This window comes from Microtus oregoni, unplaced genomic scaffold, assembly GCF_018167655.1.
Source record: "Microtus oregoni isolate MIOR12 unplaced genomic scaffold, Mior012 000005F_ref0000423, whole genome shotgun sequence".
NCBI lineage: Eukaryota > Metazoa > Chordata > Mammalia > Rodentia > Cricetidae > Microtus > Microtus oregoni.
In genome coordinates, this window is record NW_024543064.1 from 52,347,922 (window position 1) to 52,367,863 (window position 19,942).

The 19,942-nt window shown below is 40.0% G+C and overlaps 1 protein-coding gene across 1 annotated transcript in view; it reads right to left on the bottom strand.

The window, feature by feature from the left end:
* The window catches only part of Hook1 (hook microtubule tethering protein 1), a 45,941-nt gene extending 42,367 nt beyond the window's left edge, over positions 1–3,574 (bottom strand). Inside the window, exon 1 of the mRNA XM_041652066.1 lies at positions 3,270–3,574. Within this exon, the coding sequence (XP_041508000.1) occupies positions 3,270–3,332 (63 nt within the window). The 5' untranslated portion in view covers positions 3,333–3,574. The remainder of the gene's footprint in view (positions 1–3,269) is intronic.
* Between the last annotated feature and the right edge of the window lie 16,368 nt (positions 3,575–19,942).

The following is a 19,942-nucleotide window of genomic DNA, read 5'->3' on the forward strand; positions in this document are numbered from 1 at the left end:
GGATATGCAGGGAAGAGAATCGCAATATCTTTAAAAGGAAAACATTGGCCAACACTTTGTATTTACATGCTAACTTTTCATATTAACTTAAAGATATATCATCAATATTTTACAAAATGGATATGGTGAATGGCTTTAAAAGATCAATTTTAGAATATCAGGCAGAACAATCCTGATAGGAGTCAGTGAGATGGCTCAGCAGTAAAATTCACTTGCTACCAACCTTGACATGAGTTCAGTTCCTGGAACTCACATGGAGAAGAAGCTCCCTCAAGTTGCCCTATGTTGTGCAATAACTGAACATAATTTTAGACGTTTGAAAAAGCAATGTGGACATACATATAAGGTGTATCTAGGTCATGGAGTTGCCTCCTTGCACTATGTTTAAATCAATATCAACTTCTCCCAACTGCAAATGAAAGTGGGTAACAATGTAATTTCTCTTGGGTAAACTGAAAGGCTTTATAGTCTAGAACAACAAATTTGTTTTAAATGAGACTGGCAAGATGACAAGAGCAGGAGCCTTGGCCGCTCTTCTATAAGAATAGGGTTCAATTCCCATCACCCAAATGTCAGCTCACAACCATCTTTTTAACTCATCTGAGAGGATACAATGCCCATTTCTGCCCCCTTTGGCACTAGGCAAGCATGTAGTGTACACACATATGGACACATGTGTGCACATAGACACAGAAATACTCATACACATAAAATAAAAATAAAAAAATTCTAAATATAATTTGATCGGTAATATTCTAAGATTGCACATATATTTGCTTTTACTTTCTTTTACCTCTTAAAATTTTAGCAAAATTTTAAAAAAGGAATTCTTAAAATAATCTGGCCCAATAATACTCTTAGATACTCGTGAAAGTTGAATTAAAAATAAAAGGTAAAAACAACATCACAACACTACAAACCAGAATGAAACCTGAAAACATTTATTCAAACTTTACATTCATTCCCTGTTATGTAAATTATTCTATTTTTCCCTTTGACTTTGTATTTTCTAAGTAGCAGTACATTTTGAGAACTACTTAAAAGAAACATTCAAATCATAAAACCTACACTTAAAGAATTACCAAAAGAGACAACCCTCACCTAGCCAGCTTCTCTTGATGATTCTTCTGCTTCAGGTAGGGCCTAGTCCTGCTGTAAAATGTCACACTCCTTCCAGCCAGCTAGCTGCTCACCTGCACGCCTTGGCCCCACTGCAACCTGCTTTTCCTTCAATCTTATCAACTGTGTTAGTTCTTCTCAAACACAAAATTACTTGCATATCTGGGAACACCTTCCTGGCTAAAGACAATGTGACAAATGTGTGTTTTCTACTACTTACTTCCCCTCAGGCTACAGACAAAAGAGTTCATGTGTATTAGTTACAACTAATGACTCTTCTCTGATTTGGGGGCTCATTCCCTATGATTTCTTCTTCTTTAAACCACGATGCAACTAAAAATCCAGAACAAGAAATCTATACCAGTTAATAGTGGAATACCATTCCTAAAGGGCAGAGCCAAGACAACTCTATTTTAATTCAATAGACTGAGAGCTTAGTGAGTACCCTTTCTTCTAGTGTCACAGCCAAAGCAGATCAGGCAAGAGTTCTGTTGCCCAGCAGTCAACTACTAGATAACTTCAGAAAGACTTGTCAGCCATAGTGAGTTCAAGGCTAACCTGGGCATCTTAAGTAAAAAGGAGGTTGAGGATTCGGCTACGTTAGTAGAGCACTTGCAGAGACCCCCTCATTCAACTGGGGGATGGGCAGCAGAAGCAGCAAGGAAAATAAATGATAAAACAAGATCTAGAAGAGTTAGAAGGGAATAGGTTGTAAAGTTAGATCCAAAGATAAGGAGAGGTAATCTTCCGGCTAAAAGCCAAGATTCAGTTCAAAGTAGAGTCAAGTAGTATCTGCATGGAGCTTCCTAAGAAGAAGTAGCACTACCTGGTTGTTGTTACAGTGTTAAGAAGAAGTGTACATCTAGCCATAAGTGTGACCACAAGACAGTGACAATTTGTCAATCATTCTATTTCCCGCAGTACACAGCAGCCTGGGAGAGCACTGCCCAAGCCAATTGGCGACTGGCAACCAAGCGCCCTGTCTGTGATTCCTTATTTGGCTCATAGTTTTTCAGATCCTGGGGAATTTTGCCTTCTGGTTCCAAAGAGACTAGCACAAAGTACGAAGTTAATAAATACTGCTTTAAGAATGGATATGGTCGTAACATTTTAAAATATCGCAGTAGAGTTTTAAGAAAATCTTGTACTTCACTGCAGGACAGGGAAGTCAGTGACATCATAAAGAACCACTTCAGTCACGACCAGAGCACAAAATTGGAGACCTGGACACACCCTATGATTAGCCATTTGTTTTTAAACAAAGCAGATCATTAAAGTAATACCGCCTTCTTCCCCCGCAATCTTAAACAGATTATCTAAACCTAAATACTAATTTAAATGACTACGCAGATTGACAAGATCTAAGTGCTTTAAATCCTGAAATCCCAGCTACTGGCTTTCTACGTAATACTTGTCATTGAAGTCCAAAGTGCAAAAGTTACTTTATATTTCACACGCTCAGAGCTCTTTCCCTTTTGTCCCTTGGATTTGCTCACGTTAGGAGACAACCAGCCAATCTTCTGGAGAATGTAATCCTCCTGATCCAGTCTACTTACATTCCAATCAGACAGACTGTCCTCCACAAGTCTACACAACTGGGGTGAGCTCTAAGTCATCAACAGTAGTTTGTGGGACGTCAAGGATTATCCTAACACAACAAAGGGCTAGGAATCACACCTGGAAGCCAGTTCTGTCATATCTAGGCAATTCCAACAGGTTAGAAACCATTGTGCTCACTGGAATCCGAGGACAGAGCCAGTGGTCCATCGAGTCTGCACCAATGAATCCTGCACATGCATCAAGCGCAAACAACAACAACAAAAAAAAAAAAACGCCAAATCTTTTTTACTTTAAAAAAGAAAAGGTATTGAGAAGGAAAAGGAAGGCACAGAAAAAAAAAAAGAAAAAGAGCTCCCGCATGTCTCTGCAGCCGTGTCTACACCGTTCGTGCTGTGTGGGCCCAAAGGGACAGCAAGCTGGGAACCGAGGTGGCCAGCGTCTCCTAGCCACCTGTGCGCCACGGGGCGCTGTGGCTGGGTGGAGAGCCCGGTCTCGGACAGGCTGCGGAACAGGTGGACGTGGCAGTCGCAGGTTCCCTCGCTCAGCCCGCCCCGCGGGGGGCCTCGCCGGCGAGCACGGATCACACTCACCCAGATGATGAGGCTGTCACACAGCGGCAGCTCCGGCTGTGGCAGCGGCTGCGGGTCCTCCATGGTCCGAGAACCTCGACGCCGCGCTCCCAGCGACGGACGCGCCTCCCAGCCGGGGCCCGCGTCAACGACCTGCGCGCCCGCCACCGGAGCTCGGCCGCCAGGCCCGGCGCCCGCGCCGCTTACGCGCGCGAAGCCTCACGCCGCCGACGTCGCGGCGCGACCGCCCCCTTGCCCACCGCGGCCGTCCCGTGCCACGGCACCTGAGCCGGCCCCGCCCGCCGATCGCTCACCGCGCGCTGAGTGACCTCCGCGAGCACCAGTCACAAAGAAGCTGGGCGCCCGCGAGGCCGGCGGGGCGGGAGGAGCGGGAAGAGGTCGCGCAGGAGGGCTGCCGATTGGACGCGCTCCAGCGGACTCTTGGCCAATCAAGGAGGGGCAAGCCCGGGCGGCAGAGAGGAGCAGGAGTGGGTGGGCGGAGGTTTGTGACCTGGCAGGTGCGGTGAGGGCGGGGCTGGGGTAGGGGTAGGGGGGGGAGGAAGGAGAGCGCGCCTGCGCGGGCTGGGGTGGCCAAAGGGTGATAGGAGTGGGTGGCTCAAGGTGCCTCCCTCCCTCTCTCCTGGTGAGCACCTGTGCGGGTGCATGCTCAGCTTCTCCAGCGTCCTCACCGATCCCACGACAGTACCGGTGGATTGAGACCCCTAGACGAAGGAGGAACCGCTGCCAAGCCTCCTGGGCATTCAATGGAAACAAATATGTTTTTAATTTGAAGACATGACCAAGAAATGTGTTTCCTAAGGAACATGGACCTTACATACTGCCTAAGTCAAAGAAGCGCTCACGGAATCACAGGTTGTGACTGATTTCATTTTAAATGGGGCTAAGCCATTTTCAGAGAGCAAAACGAAATAGCGTTCCAAAGTGTCTGTGTATCCTACTCCCTCTTTTTGGTGTGAAAACTCTTGTGTTCACTGAGAATGTTGATGGCATGCCATCAAGATAACCTGTGTCGTTATTGGATGGAACCAGAATATTCTTGTGCTTGGTTCCCACCTCTTCACTCATTCATTAATCCATCAACCCATACACTAGCAAGCAGTTGGTTCATTTAAATCGCTGTGATTTTTAAATTTACACATTGAGCAAGACTCTGGGATCATAAGCCCACTAATATAAATCAGTCTCCCTTTTAAAAATAGAATGAGGGTATTTTCTGACTCCATTGACGCTATCTCGGAACTTTGGTTCAGTGTCTTGAGTTGCTTGGTATTCTGGGCACTGTAAACAGCAATGTAACTACATGAAAGCTATAGACTGTAAGAATTGAAACGGCCTTATGGTGAGTCTCCCTCTAACTCCCGCACCCATTCTTACTCTCAGCTTTATTTTATGGTAGAGACAGCAGACTCCATGCCCCTAACGATCACTCTAGTTAAAACATAAGCATACATTGTGAAGATAATGTACATTGCAAACTATGAACTGTGCAATATGATTTACTATAATGACACATCAAAACGTATGAGGACACGTTGCTGAGAACCAAGAGTGAGTGAGCTATTAAAATACTGAGAGTCACCAGGGAGGGGGCTATGCATCTGTACTCTAGATCAATAGAAAAGAAGTTCTCAGGGAAGAATGACCACTTAAATTCACTGTGAGGGATGACTGGCGAATTAAGGAAAAAATGTTTCAAACTTGAAAAGTTAGAAAAACACAATACTGAAATACAACAATAAAAGGCTAATTTTGACAAGTGTGAAATGAGTATACATCTAAAAATTTAGGGAAATTTTGATATATGTATTATTAAAAAAGATTAAAGATGTATTTGTATTTTTATTCCTGTGTATCTGCAGCATGTGTGGAGGTTCCCTTGAAGGCCAGAAGAGGGCATCAAATCTCCTGGAGCTGGAATTACAGGCAGTTTTGAGTGGTCTACTGTAGGTGCTAGGAACAGGACTCTGGTCCTCTGCAAGAACAGCAAGTACCCTTAACTCTGAGTCATCTCTCCAACCCCAGGGAATTTTAAAAATACCTATATCTTCTAAACCCATCATTTCACAATTACATTTGTGATATCACAAATTCAATTACAGACTGAACAGACATGTATTGTAAATCAATTACAAGTATTGACTAAGCAATTATTAGTCAATTATAATATAACATAATATAATCAAGTACAACATTGGTTAATGACAAGTACTAACTACTAGTCAAATAAACAAGAATATTATAGAAGAGTCATATCTAGTAAAAATAAGACTGGAAAATATTTTATAATAGAGAAAAGTTTTTATAATGAATAATTTATTATAATCAATTTACATTAAATATGGTTTTATTTATAAAATAGTCAATTATAAGACATTATATATGTATTTTAATATTTACATAGCAAACTGTTATGTTTATATATGAAATAATTATATTCTATGTGTTTTTATCTTTTTATAGTTAGTTTATACTAATTTCTAATGGTAGAATGATAGAAGAGATACCTAATACAACAAGAACTATTTGAGTTATCAATTTGGCATTAATTTTTCTTTAGTGTCCAAGTTTGTACAGTTGAATAAAACTAATTTTAAAACACTGAACAAGGTTTTAAAAGTATAAATTGGTACAACCTTTTGAAAAAGAGTTAAAATTCAAAAGATTATAAAATTGTCAAAGCTATACCTTCACTTTCAGAATCTCCTCTTACTAATCAGGTGTCAGTGGTGTTTATCAACATCCTAGAAGGGCAAGGAAAAGACCGAAAAGGGAAATCACAAGAGGCGTGGTTAACATCATGTATCTTTCTATTAAAGGATGGAGAGATGGAATCATGAGGGATCTAGTTGGTTGAGTTGGGAGCGGCTTTTGTAGCTACGTTTGAGACTTTTATGTCACCTACACAGCTGCCTTTTAAGCATTTTAACTTAGTGCTTACCATTGATACTGGTCTCCAGTTCCCTGGACTGGCCAAAGAGAGTTCTAAGATTTCCATGCAAATTTCAAAGCAACTGTGAATTCAAAGCTCTGCCATTGGGGGATGAACACGAGATCTAAAACTAACATATATGGAAAAGATTAACTCCTAGGACATTTGTTATAGCTTCCTTTCTTAAGCAATATTTTCTGGAAAATAGACTCTGAGATTAGCGTGCATATCTATTAAAATTTTTTGACTAACAGTCCTGAGAAAGGAATCCCGGAGAATTGGCAGAGGATGAAACAGGCTGCGGTACAGTCGCAGTGAAGGCTACTCTGTCTGATCCAGCCTTTGCTGGAATTGCCCTTCTAAGTTGTCCTGAGTTCAAATGAAGATGGAGCAGTTGGTGGGTGGGCTGTCCTGGAAAGGTGGCCTCCCAGGCTAGCTGACTGGAAAGAATGCTGCAGCACTTAGCTCGCTCCTGGTAGCACTTCCAGGTGAGGGGATAGCCGGGACTTCCCAGTGTTCTCAGCACCTCCGCAGCCATTGTGGGTGAGGATAGGAGTGCTTCTCACTCGGAAGGGTTTCAGGGAAGCGAGGGGCACGTGACCGTAAGTGTGCCTGTAAGTTATCACAAATACAAAGTTAAAGTAGTCACAGAAGAAGAGCACTGACATTTTCAGTTCTTAGATGGAGATGATTGCAAAGCTGGCAGTGATCGTAGCCATAGTTACGGTTGCACATAGAGGCTTTACGTAAACTATGTACATAAATGCTAACTTGGAGAATTTAAGACTGAACTACTTATGCAATAAAATTAACAAAAAGGTAAATTATCAAACATAGTAATCTTTCCCACCATGTTTCAAATTTACAGGGGAAAGACTGATACTTATTGAAATTAAATTATATTAAAGCAAATAAAACCATTTCATCTACTAAAATTTTTAATTATAGTATAAGTGAATAACAAATAGAACTTGTCTCACTTTTTCAAGTGAGAAAAAATACATGTATGGAAATTTTCAAATATTTGAAAATAGCAGGTAAAAATAAGCATTTGGTAAAATGTACAAAAATGTAACCCAGCTAGAATTTCTTTTAACTATTCAAATGTTGTATTTCATGTCTATATTTACCTGATTTATAAAATGTGTCACCATTTTATACTTGATTGGGAGAAATGGTTCATGCTTCTTATTGGTGACCTATTTTTATGCACAAAATTCCTTTTTTTAATCCTGGTAAGCAGGTTTTCAAAATAACTACCAAACAGTGGCACATACTGGATAATCATTTAATCCACAGATGCTTGTCTATAAAAAGCAAGAATAATCTAGCTTTATAAGTAGTACAACTAATCAAGCTGCTGCCTATTGTTTCCAAGGCTGCCAAAGTTAATACTTAAAAATATATAATTTAAAATAAATGCAACATGGATAAAGACATGTTCACAAGGCATTTTAGAGAGGCTTAATAAAACCAAATTTTAAAAATAACTTCCTTTGTAACGTTAGACATATTGGCTATATTTTATTATATAAGAGAAAATTATGTTTGACATGATTGTGACTAAAATTTGATATACTGAATTCACCAGGTGTATGAGTTGAAAATACATTAAAATGAACCTACCTACAGAGAGATAACTTGTTCGTTCTCCATTGTATATAATAAAATGTGTCTTAAAATACCAAAATGCTAGAAGGAAGGAGTTCAGGAATCCACTAAGGACACCGAGGAAGCTTATTTCCTTGTACACAGTAATGAGTTGGGCTATAAGAACAAAGGGGACAGAACTGCCCATGAGGATATGAGCAGTGCTCTTCTGTATACTTCGCAGAACATACCCTGTTATGTCTAATGAAAATCTGATAGCAAGTAACTGAATTTAAAAAAAAAAAAAGTCTCTTAATGTGAAATGGAAATACTTTCCCGCTCTTCTGAAACAAAACAAAAAAAGAAAGACAGGAAAATGGAGAAAACTCAGAACAAGACTAAGTCCATACAGAAAAGAAAGAAACTGAGTTTTATTACGTGACATAAATTTACATGGTCCTGAGCTATATATAACAATACGAAAATGTATAGAGAATGAAGTGATGTGCCCTACTCTAAGTGCTTCACAAATGGAATACACTAGTCTGATATCATCCATCATATCTATCCAACCACCTGATACGATATTTCCCACTTTCAAATACAAACAAGCACACTGATGCGTAGAGAGGTTCCCATGTTCATACATTGCATGTTTCCAACAAATCTCTCTTACATTATGTAAAGAGAATCCTAAGAGAGAGGGAGCAGATTTTTATGGAGTATTTGGTAACCTAAACAGCCTGTGTGATCCTTCTTTGACCAGCTCTATATTTTCTATTGTTGCTGCCGTGTTTCTTCAGATAGTCAGCATTCTTTCTCTTCAATACTGTTTTGCAAGCAAAGCCACCTTGTCCAAATGAATGAAATTAGTCACAACACACTAAAGAATCTGCCGAATGAAGATCAATAACTACAATTGATGAATCAGGGACCTTGGCTCTATTATGCTTTTGATACTGATTTGCTCAGTTGGTTGGTTTTTTAAGCTGGATTTTCTTTTCAGGTAGCTCTGGCTAGCCTAGAATTCAATGTGTATACCAAACTGGCCTTAAACTCAGAGATAAGCCTGATCTACATCCCAAGAACTGAGATTAAAGCCTACCTCACCTCGTGAACTATTATTTTTGCCTAATTTTTCTTACAAATACGACATGATTTTTCTAAAAAAAAAAAAACAAAATTTGACAATTTAATCAAAGAACTGGCTTATTCATGAGACTTTAATATTTATATGTAAAATATTGTTTTAGTTTTAGTTGCTACATTCTCAATGGATGCATAGACAGACATACATGCACACATACATACTACTACTCACACACACAATTCAAGAACAACAGTTAACACTGTTCACCCAACAGTCAGGCTCTTCCAACGTCCGTGCATGTTTTCACACTTAGGAAATCTAACATTCATGTAATACTCTCATTTAGTATGCGATCTTTAAGTTGATTCAGTCATTCTCAATTATTCACTTATTTCCTCCAAGAATGTAAAATCAAGGGATCAAAGCCCATGCTTTATTTTATAAGCCTGTGGCTTTAGTTTGCTCTAATGCAGGTCTGTTACTCCGTGTGTGATCCGCCACAACAGCAGCATTCTTGAAAGGGACTGGTAGATTAGTCAGACTGCTTCTTTATTTTCAGATTTGGCTCAACAGTTTGGGGAAAGGATTCCATTCTAGGAATATCTGTAGAAACAAGGTACTGGCTTGTCTGATCACTAAGGATGTGAAATTTTATAATTTAGTTTGTATGGTGTCGTCTGGATTTCTCCGTGGTCACGTTGCTTTTCACAGCAATACCCAAGGAACGTAAGACTGACTGAAGTACAGTGTTCTCCAAACCTTCCCTCCGAGGGCTCAGCATCCATTGAAAACTTTTGCTGGAAGCAAATATCACTTTTGTGGGTGTGAAAGAGTGTTCTTCTGTCTCCGTGATTCTATGTGCATTTGCTAGAATAAGGAACCGCGGACATAGTTCTTTTAAAAAGAGCCTTCCCTTTTGAATTATACTTACCTTTACATTTTTAGAAATGTGAATGTGAAGCCTTGCGTCTACCTTTACCAGCTCTACTACATCGTAATAGTGCACCCAGTTCTACTCATAGGAACCCTCACCCCCTGCATGCCATGCACATCTCTGTGGTGGTGCTTTTGTGCTTCCTGACGTGAATTACAGAAGGAACTTTTCCTGGCCCTGCCTCAAATCAGCCATTTTTCCTCAAGGAGTCTGGGTTCCGCGCTGTTGAGATTGGTGCCAATAAGGCTGGATTTCTCAACATCTGCTTCATTACTACACACCAGTTCCTTAGAATATGATTTTAAGACCATCTTTAAAATAGAGTAATTCTTGTAAAAAGCAAAATATTGGGCTTCATAACTCATTCATTGGAGTGAAATACTTCTCTGCCTGCCAACTTTGTAGACTAGGAAGCTAAGAGAGAGATGATGCCGGGTACCTGGCAACCGAGAAGCAAGAGTTTCCCAAAGAAGAAGAAATTAAGCTAATAGCAATTTCTTTTGGCAAGTATTACCACCACAGAATTAAAATTATTAAAACAGCCTTATTTTGCACATGGGAAAATCCTCATAGATGCCTCCGTTTCTGTTACATCACAGTAAGCTTTATTTAAATACTATGTATCTATGTATCAATGTGTATGTTAGCGAGAGGAGTGACTAGCGTGCTGTGGTGTTTGGGTGACAACAAAAAGCAACTCAAGGGTGTTGCTATTTCACTATGTGGGTCCCAGGGACTGAACTGAGGATTCCAGGTTTGGCACCAAGCTCCTTATCCACTGAGGCATCTCAGTAGCGCCCCGACAAACACACACACACACACACACACACACACACACACACACACACGCAGAGGATGATGAGGTCAGCTTACTGAGTTTTGAGATCAGCAACCTCTGCTAATTCTCCTATCTGCTGCATTTGAAGCTTTCGTTAAGACTCCCTTGCGCAGCTGCCTTCACAAGCATGGGCCTTTGATTGCATCTGAGGTTCCGATGTGCTCTGTACTGCTCTGGAATTTATAGGAGACAAGTTCTTCTATTTTACTTATGTGCAGTAGTGATATTTTTAAAGCAGAAGAGTATCTCATTATGAATAGTGTCTCATTTGGCTTATTCATTACGAGTACTGTCTGCTGCCAGAAGTCTATGCTAACCATGGGAAAGCTTGCTGCAGGGTTGACAGAAATAATGGCAGCAAGCTACTTGAGGAGTGCTGGATAGAAAGCCCGGTTCTCCCTTCTCTGTTGTTAGGATCCAGGTGGAGTTCCTGAACTATTTCTCTCCTCAGTTGTCTTACTGTAAATGAAGAGATTAGTTTACCTGTGTGAGGAAACCAGAAGATATTAAATATCTTCTCTTGGTGAACTGTTTGGTTTAAGATAAGAAACAGGTCAAAAAATAAAGGTAAGTACCTGTCCCTTCTTTGATAACAGTATAACTAGAGTTTGTAGAACTGTGATATACAAGGCATTTTTTTTATTTTAAAGGTTTATTTTATGTGGACGAGTGTTACGCTTACATGTATGTGTGTGACCTCCTGGGACTAGAGTTACAGATGGTTGTGAGCCATGTGGGTACTGGGAATTGAATCCAGGTCCTCCGTAAAAGCAACAAGTGCCCTTAACTACTGAGACAACTCTCAAGCCTCTTAAAAAAAAAGCACATAAATATCACAGATACTTGCTTAAAACACATCATGTAAGTATCAAAGACATGGTCTCAATCACCGATAACATTATAGGCTTCCCCATGTAAAATAGTGAAACATAACTGTATCTTATTTTCTATCAATGTTTTAATAAGTAAAACAAAAAGCAATAAAGGAATGAAGAAAAATAATGAATAGTAAATGACAAAAGGTGGAAAAATATAAGGTCCACAACAGTGATAATGCCCTAATAATTGCATATAAAAATCAGAATCTCCGTGTTTCTCTTTTGCTGCTACTTCTCCATTTTCTGCTGCCTTCAGTTGCTAGTATGACAAGCCAATAGACACCATGGTAATTAAATTAAATTAGTACTGTAATTGAACTTTTAGTTTGCTCTAATTTCGCCTCCTCTGTGACTCTTCCCCGGCTCTCCTAGGACTAAGCAGATGCCTACATTGAATGAAGTGCTTCCTTTGCCTTTCTCCGCCTTTATCATAGTTTGTGGTGGCTTTATTTTTGCGATTTATTTCTCCTACCTTGTGACTATTTTATTATCTTTCTTTTAAACTAGTTCAAGAACTACTCAAACTTTAGTACTTGCTCTTCTTTTTTGCTGAGCTGAAATATCACGGGTTTTACTGGCCGGCCTGGTTTCACTGGCCAGCTGGATTTGCGTATTTGGTTCCCATAGGCATGCCACATAAATAACTCCTGAATAGCCATGCCTGCTTGGCTTGCTGGTGGCATGCTTAGTATTCATACCCAGAATGAAAGTAGGTCACATCTGGGACATATGAACCATTTCAAGAAGTTTCCTCTGAAATACAAAACCCTTGAGTAAACATAAAGAGTAATCAAGATGATCACGTCAAAAATTGTGGGCAATTAAAACTTCATTATTAAATTTTGGTCTTTGTTCCTTTATTTCACTGGTTCAGTTTGTCATACCAGAACAATCTTCACTTTAAAAAATCCAAGCAGGATGAAGTGGAAGATGGCAGGGGATGAAGAATGGTACATTTTAAGTCTTTTACTTCGTACATTCTCCACTACGCTGTGGTTATTTTGTTTGATTATGGGAACAACTTGTGCACAAAAGATCTTAGTGCGCATCCAGTGTCCTAGAAAAACACTTGCAACAAAGGGGAGAAAAGGCTTTATTGATAAAAGGGTTTGGGAACAAGGACCTCTCCTGACCCTCATGGCAGCTAGAAAATTCTCACAGGGGAAAGCTGGACAAATTATCTAAACACAGTAATTTCAGAACCAATATAGGACTCTGTTGACTGCCCATTTTGATAGCTTTCCTTTTAGAAACAGATGGAGGACTTGATCAGCTCATAAAGAAAGCGGTTTGCTTTGTTTTAGTCTAGTGGATTCCAGTCTGTGATTAGCTAGGTGTGTTGTTCAGGGACCTGTAGTGATCCGGCAATGCATGGTAGAACCCAGCCACTTAAACTCCTAGCAGGGTTGGAGGAGGGGGAACAGACCAGAATAATCATTTTCAAGAACACATCCCCAGTGCCTAAATCCCATTCAGTTCCACCTCTTAAATTTTTCACTCCCTGCCAATAAAACCAAGATGGACACATGTCTTTTAGGGACATTCCCAAGCCAAAAGACAGCACCCGGGGAACTTGAGTCATCCTTTGGTGGTGCTAGGATTGAACCCGTGGCTTCAGAAATGTGCTCTACCACTGAGCTGAGAGAAAGTTTCACTAAATTGTCCAGAGTAATTTTGGATTCACTCCATATGGCTCAGGTAGGACTTACACGTGTTATGCTCCTACCATAGCCTTTCAAGCAACTGGAATTTGGGGCCTGTGGCACTAAATCCAGCTGCTTAGTCATTATTATACTTGAATGTGTGTGTGTGTGTGTGTGTGTGTGTGTGTGTGTGTGTGTGTGAGAGAGAGAGAGAGAGAGAGAGAGAGAGAGAGAGAGAGAGAGAGGGAGAGAGCATAGAAGAGTTAGCATTCCTTTTTGATTGAATATTTGAAAGTTATTAATCACTCCAGAAATGGTTAGGTGTGTATATGTTACTTTTTCAGTTACTGTAACAAATACCTTACAAAAGCCACTTAAGGACCAAAAAGTTCTGTTGGCTCACAGTTTTAGAGAAACAGTGGATCATAACAAGAAGAACAGAGTGGCTGTGGGTGTGGCCACATGAGTATGAAGCAACTGGCCGCCCTGAATCTCCAGCTGGGAGGCCGAGAGAAAGAGACAGAGAGAGAGAGAGAGAGAGAGAGAGAGAGAGAGAGAGAGAGAGAGAGAGAGAAGAGAGAGAGAGAGAGAGAGAGAGAGAGAGAGAGGAGAAGAGAGAGAGAGACACTAGTGCTTTCTCCTTTTTATTCGGCCCAGGGCCTCAGTTAATCCTCTCTGGAAACTCCTTCACTGACCAGCCCCAATGTGTGTTTCCTACGTGTTTGTACACCCAGTCAAGTTGACAATGAAATTAATCATTACAGTGTGTGTGTGAACTATGCTCTGCCATGCTCACTTTAACCCCGTACCACAGTACAGGAAATGGAATGAAACAAAAACTGCATACTTGCTCCTTGCCGTGTGATCGTTAGGTTTCAGACAAACCTGAGTAGTGTTTTAGGCTCCTCACAAATGCCGGCACAGTTGTGTTCTGTCATGCTGATGAGAACAGTGTACTCTGGTCATCTCTCTCCTGTTTGCATGCTAAATTGGAGAATTGAGAAAGTGTAATTGAAAGCAGCTGAGTCCCATGTCTCAGGGGTTTTTTTCCCCCCCATTTCATATCCCTTTCTCTAGATGTTTTGGCATTTATGAAAACTCTCCCACCAAAGTTCTTGACTCTACGCTTATCCTATAAGAGAGACTCAAATGGTACTAATCCTTTTCTTCTGAAATAAATGTTCATTATGTCAGGAAGGACCTCCCAGGACTTGGAGCAGGGCCAAGAAGTGAAGGATTGCCACATCACTGAATTTTAGAAAGACTTGTGACACATGTCAGTTCCCTTCCTATCACTGTATCAAACACATGATAAAATAACTTATTTGTTTTGGGTTCACAGTTTCAGAGGGTTTTTTTTTTCAACATTTGTTTGGCTGTCTTGCTTTCAGTAAGGAAGCATATCATTGTTGGAGTGCATGGTGGAACATATATGTTCTCTTCATGACTGGGAAACGATGGAGAAAGGAAGCTAAGACCCAACAGTCTCCTTCAGGGTACTCCTTTCAGTGCATTCTCCTCATGAACCATAGACCTATTAGCAGGTTCAATGTCATTCTAGAGACCAAACCTTGTCCACAGTGACCTTTGTGGGCATATAATGTAAAAGCTATATATCACAACATTTTTTTGCCAAGTTTGCCAAATTAAAGAATTTAAATAACCTGCATGAAGTCAACAGGACACTCAGTAGTGAGTAGGCCCAGGATTAACACCTGTGATTTCTAGTTTTTATGTCAAAATGTTGTGTCCTATCTTACTCATATGACCTGCTTATATTTTACACACTCTGGATCTTGTAGATAATTACAGCTTCAGCTTTTCATTGAGGTAACATGAGATTCAGATCAAATGTGTGGGACTTCATGACTTGCATGTAGTAGTGCTCTTATCATTTGACCTTACTGAATGTTGTCATGATCTATTTATCTTTTTTCTTACTTACACTTCATTTCTTTTTGGAATAAGAAGATAAAAAGATGTAAAATCTTGGGTCTGTGTATATTCCCCGTTTCCCAAATCCAAAGCCAACTGGTTACTGTTGAGCATTTGCTAACCCCTCGGCTCCTCCCTAAACATCACCATCCATGATCTCTGCAGGAAAGTAATTTTGTCTTCACAGCTGTCATGTTGAATGCTAATTGTAAACTTGTCAAGACCTAGAATTACCTAGAACACAGATAACTTGGCATATATGTGGAGGAATTTCTGGATGGGGTTGACTAAGGTCAGAAGACCCAAACTAGTGACACTGGTACCATTTTGTTGGGAGCCAGACATTCTCAGAGGTCCTGATGAAGACAAAGGAAACCTAGTTCTTTGTTTACAAGGGTGTAGCCTTGACAAGATCCAATTTGGGCCTCGGACCTAAGCCTCTAAGGAGTTGAGGTTTTTGGTTCCTGTGAACTCAGCTTTCTCCCCGGTAGGGCTGTGGTTATCAGTCCTAAGGCAGCTATGTCTAAGGTATACTGTGATCTTTTTCCCAAAATTGCTTGATTTAACTTTCTGCTAACCATAGCCCTATATCGGTCTGAAAAACGTATATCAGATGCTATACTTCGTAAGAAACTTGTTTGTTATAAGGCAGATTTTCTATCTTCTTTATCTTCTCATCTCCTGGCCACCTCCCACTTAGGACCCTGTCAGAGAAGAATGGCCTGCTAGTCCGAGTCACCGCCCCATGTTCTGAGGCTCTGCACTGAATACAAAGGAGAAAGCAAACGTTCATCTTTTTACTTCTTGATTATGCATGCGATGTGACAGCCTCACCTCCCACCCACAATGGACTATAGCCTCTCAAATTATATGACGCAGCAGCCACAATTCCCTTAGGTTGCTTTCTCGGGTATTTTATCACAGCCACAAGAAAAGTAAATGATACCATGGTCTTTTTCAGCTAAGTGCTCCCAGAAACCACTATTAACCGATTAGTATTGACAGGGGAGTTGAAACCCACTTATTAATTTCAGTGCAATATAACCTGTAACTTAATCTCAGGATCTTTGATATAAAATACCCTGTGGGGAGTGGCTTCCATCTTAATAAAGGATATCCTAAAAGCCTTCTGTGCAAGTTCTTTCATGTGACAAGCATCATTATCATCTGACTGGCTCTCATATTTCATGTCCATAACTAAAAGACCAATAGCTATATATTAATGTATACAAACTTCCAATGCAAATAATGAACCTTCCTTTTCAAGACTCAAATTACACCACTATTCCAAGGATACCACAATTTTTTGTGCTATTTTTGTTTTGTTTTGTTTTGTTTTACCAGCTAAGATACAGGACTCTTTGGGCTTAGTATGACTAGCCCTATAAAAACTGTAGGGTCATAAATCCATGGTCTCATATCCTCCTGAGACAATATTTCACAGCATGCAGAAGAGAGTGAAATTTATTTAGGAAAGCCAGTACCTGAGCTCCTTTCAAAACTAATGAAATACTTAAGAGACTGTCTCAAAAGAAGTTTATTATATTATAGTGGGCCAAGCATGGTGACACATACCTATAATTGTAGCACTTTGAAAGCAGAGAACTAAATTGAAGGCCAGCTTGGGCTACACAGAGAGAGAGAAAAAGTTGTGATAATAATCAAAATATCAGTAATGAGAGAAAATTCTTAGTTTTGTGAATATTTGTAGATTTTTTCCTTGGTTTTATGCATATTACCTTATAATCCACAAGTAAAGCTTTAAAAATTTTTAACAATACATGTATATATACATACATATGCATGTGTATATATAGGTGTACGTGTATATATATACATATATAATATAGATATGCATAAATATATATTCACAAAACTAAGACACTTCCATCCATTTTGGATGTTAGCCACACATGATTGCTGTTATTAAGATATTCTTTAACAAAATCTTCTCCCACCTCCTCTTGTGTGGAACTGGGTGCATGAAATTCATGAGCTTCAGTCAGGGTCATGATGGTTACCTTGGTTAAGCTGAGAGCCTGGACACTTCCCTTCCTCACAGCTGCTTCTAGGACACTGTGACAGTGTATGCTTCAGATACTTTCTATGCTATGATAGTAAAAGTTGAAATTTACAGAATGTCAGGTTCTGGACCTTCCCAGTATAGAATCGTCATAAACGGAGAAGGCCAAATTATTCCTTGTATCCCTAATTTCTGAGGGTTATTTTCTGCTTCTGCTGGGATAATAACGTGGATTCTTTCCTTTATTCTTTTGAGGTGATGTATGTATTATGTGCATCGGTTTCCTGTGTTGAACCATCTGTACGTCCTTTGGATAAACCCCCAATGTGTTTTGTGTGTGTTCCTGGATTTGTTAGCATTTTGTTAAGAATTTTACATATCAGTCTTTTAGAATCATTTGAGAAGAACTAGGGTTAGTTCTAAGTTTCTGGCGGTTTAGAGTTTGTCATCCCAGGAAAAACCTTTCAGTTAGTGGTATGTCCTAAAGTAAGTATTGGTTAGATATGCTACAACATTGGCTTTGATTCCAGCTGAGCTCTCTCTCTCTCTCTCTCTCTCTCTCTCTCTCTCTCTCTCTCTCTCGTTAATAATAAGGTTTTGCTACATAGTCCAGGCTGACCTCAGACTTGCTGTCTTTTTACTTCAGTCTCCTGAACACTAGGATTACAGATGTGCTCATCATACCTGGCTTTTTAGGTAGACTCTTGGATGGCCATCAAACTTCAGTGTTGGTGATGTCTATGATGATTCAATGGCCTAGTCTACAGCAGTTCAGGGATTGCACCAGACAGGTTGCAGCCCATCTGTGGAGCAAACTCATTGAAATCCCAGGGTTCCTTGCACCTGGCACTGAACCTGAGCCCTCTTTAGAGATCTGGTCTTGGTGAAATCCAAAAACTGGGATTTAAAAAAGTGCTAGTGTGGGCCAGAATGATGCGGGATGCTGCGATAATTCCTGTGGATTCCTATCAGGTGATGATGCGGGATGCTGCGATAATTCCTGTGGATTCATATCAGGTGATGATGCGGGATGCTGCAGTAATTCCTGTGGATTCCTATCAGGTGATGCAGGATGCTGCAATAATTCCTGTGGATTCATATCAGGTGATGATGCGGGATGCTGCAATAATTTCTGTGGATTCATATCAGGTGATGATGCGGGATGCTGCAATAATTCCTGTGAGAATACCAGGTGAGAAAAGTTTGTAGGTGGAAAGAGTGAGGAATACTGGGGAGGCAGGAGAACCCCATTTAATATTGGCCCTCATTTCTATGTGGAGAATAACAGTCTCTTCTACAAGACTAAGATCTCTTCCGTGGCATCCTCTGCATCCACAGAAATCTGGACTTTGTTCCATGCTTCCAAACATACCCTTGTGCTTGTTTTTTTTTTTTTTTTTTTGAGACAGGGTTTCTCAGTAGTTTCGAAGCCTGTCCTCGAACTAGCTCTTGTAGACCAGGCTGGCCTCAAACTCACAAAGATCCACCTGCCTCTGCCTCCCAAGTGCTGGGATTAAAGGTGTGCGCCACCATCTCCCGGCCTGTGCTTGTTTCTTTGAAGTCATTTTTTGCCTCTTCTTATGGTGCTTCTTGAGTGATATTCCTTCCATGTGAAATGGTCTCTCTGTGCCCTTTCACGTGGATGATTCCTAATGCTTAGTAGGACATATCATTAGTATTTCTTCTGTAGCAAAGACTACTTCAAAGTAGTTGCTGTATTTGTCTATATTATATATTAATTTAAGACTTAAAGGAAAACTCTTCATGCATCCATTAGGTGTTGTGTACACACATAGGCTAGTACATTAACTCACATGTATTTACTAATTGATTTCTGGAGAGGACCTAAAAGCACTCTTCATCTAGATCTTGATTTCAAATGCCGTTTATCAATGAGAAAACCAGGGCTCTTTGCAGAAATGACTGGCTCTAGGGCTGTTGCAAGCAAACAGATGAGCCTGTAGTATATTGTAATAAGAAAAAGCATAGGACTCTAAAAATAGAGAGCCATGGTGGTTTACATTTATAATTCCTTGTTGGAGATGATGATTCAAAGTTGAAGGTCAACCTGGGTGGTGTAGTAGGAGCTCAACCAAGCTCTCAACATTTCTCAAACAAACAACCATACAAAAAGAATACCCATGAACAAGCACAACAACCAACCCACAAAAGTTCCCAGTGGATAAAGTTGAAACAGTTCAAAGGTTATAATCCACATAAATAATGACAATATAAAATTACAAGCTAAAAAAAAATTACAAGCTAAATAATACATACCGTGATTTCATTGAAATCGCAATAATTTTTCATAGAATTCAGTGTTATCATTCCCTCTTCCTGGGACTCCTGCTTAATTATCATCCTGTGTGGTCTAGACTTAGTAGTTCTAATTACTAAAATATAAAAATGGTACAAAGAGTAACAATCTGCAGAGCAGTCTACCAGATACCACCTTGGCTATATGGGCACATTTAGCATTAGCAGTGATGCCTCTTAGGAACAGCATTTGTCCCTGAAGAGATGTGATGAGAAGAGAATTTATCTCTGCTGCTGGTTTAAAAGCCATTACACCAATGTAGTTAAGGAACCATATCAGATAAAGCTAAACTGAAAGCTTTTTATAAAATACCTGGTTAATAATTCTCAAAAGTGCCAAGGTCATAGAAAACATAGGAAGTCTAAGAAGCTGTCCCAGATCAGACGGCACTAAGGAGTAGTTCAGTACTGAATGTCTAGATTGGATGCTAGAACACCAAACATCAGAAAACTCTTTGCACGTTTAATTTGATTGACAATATTTTGCCAATGTTACT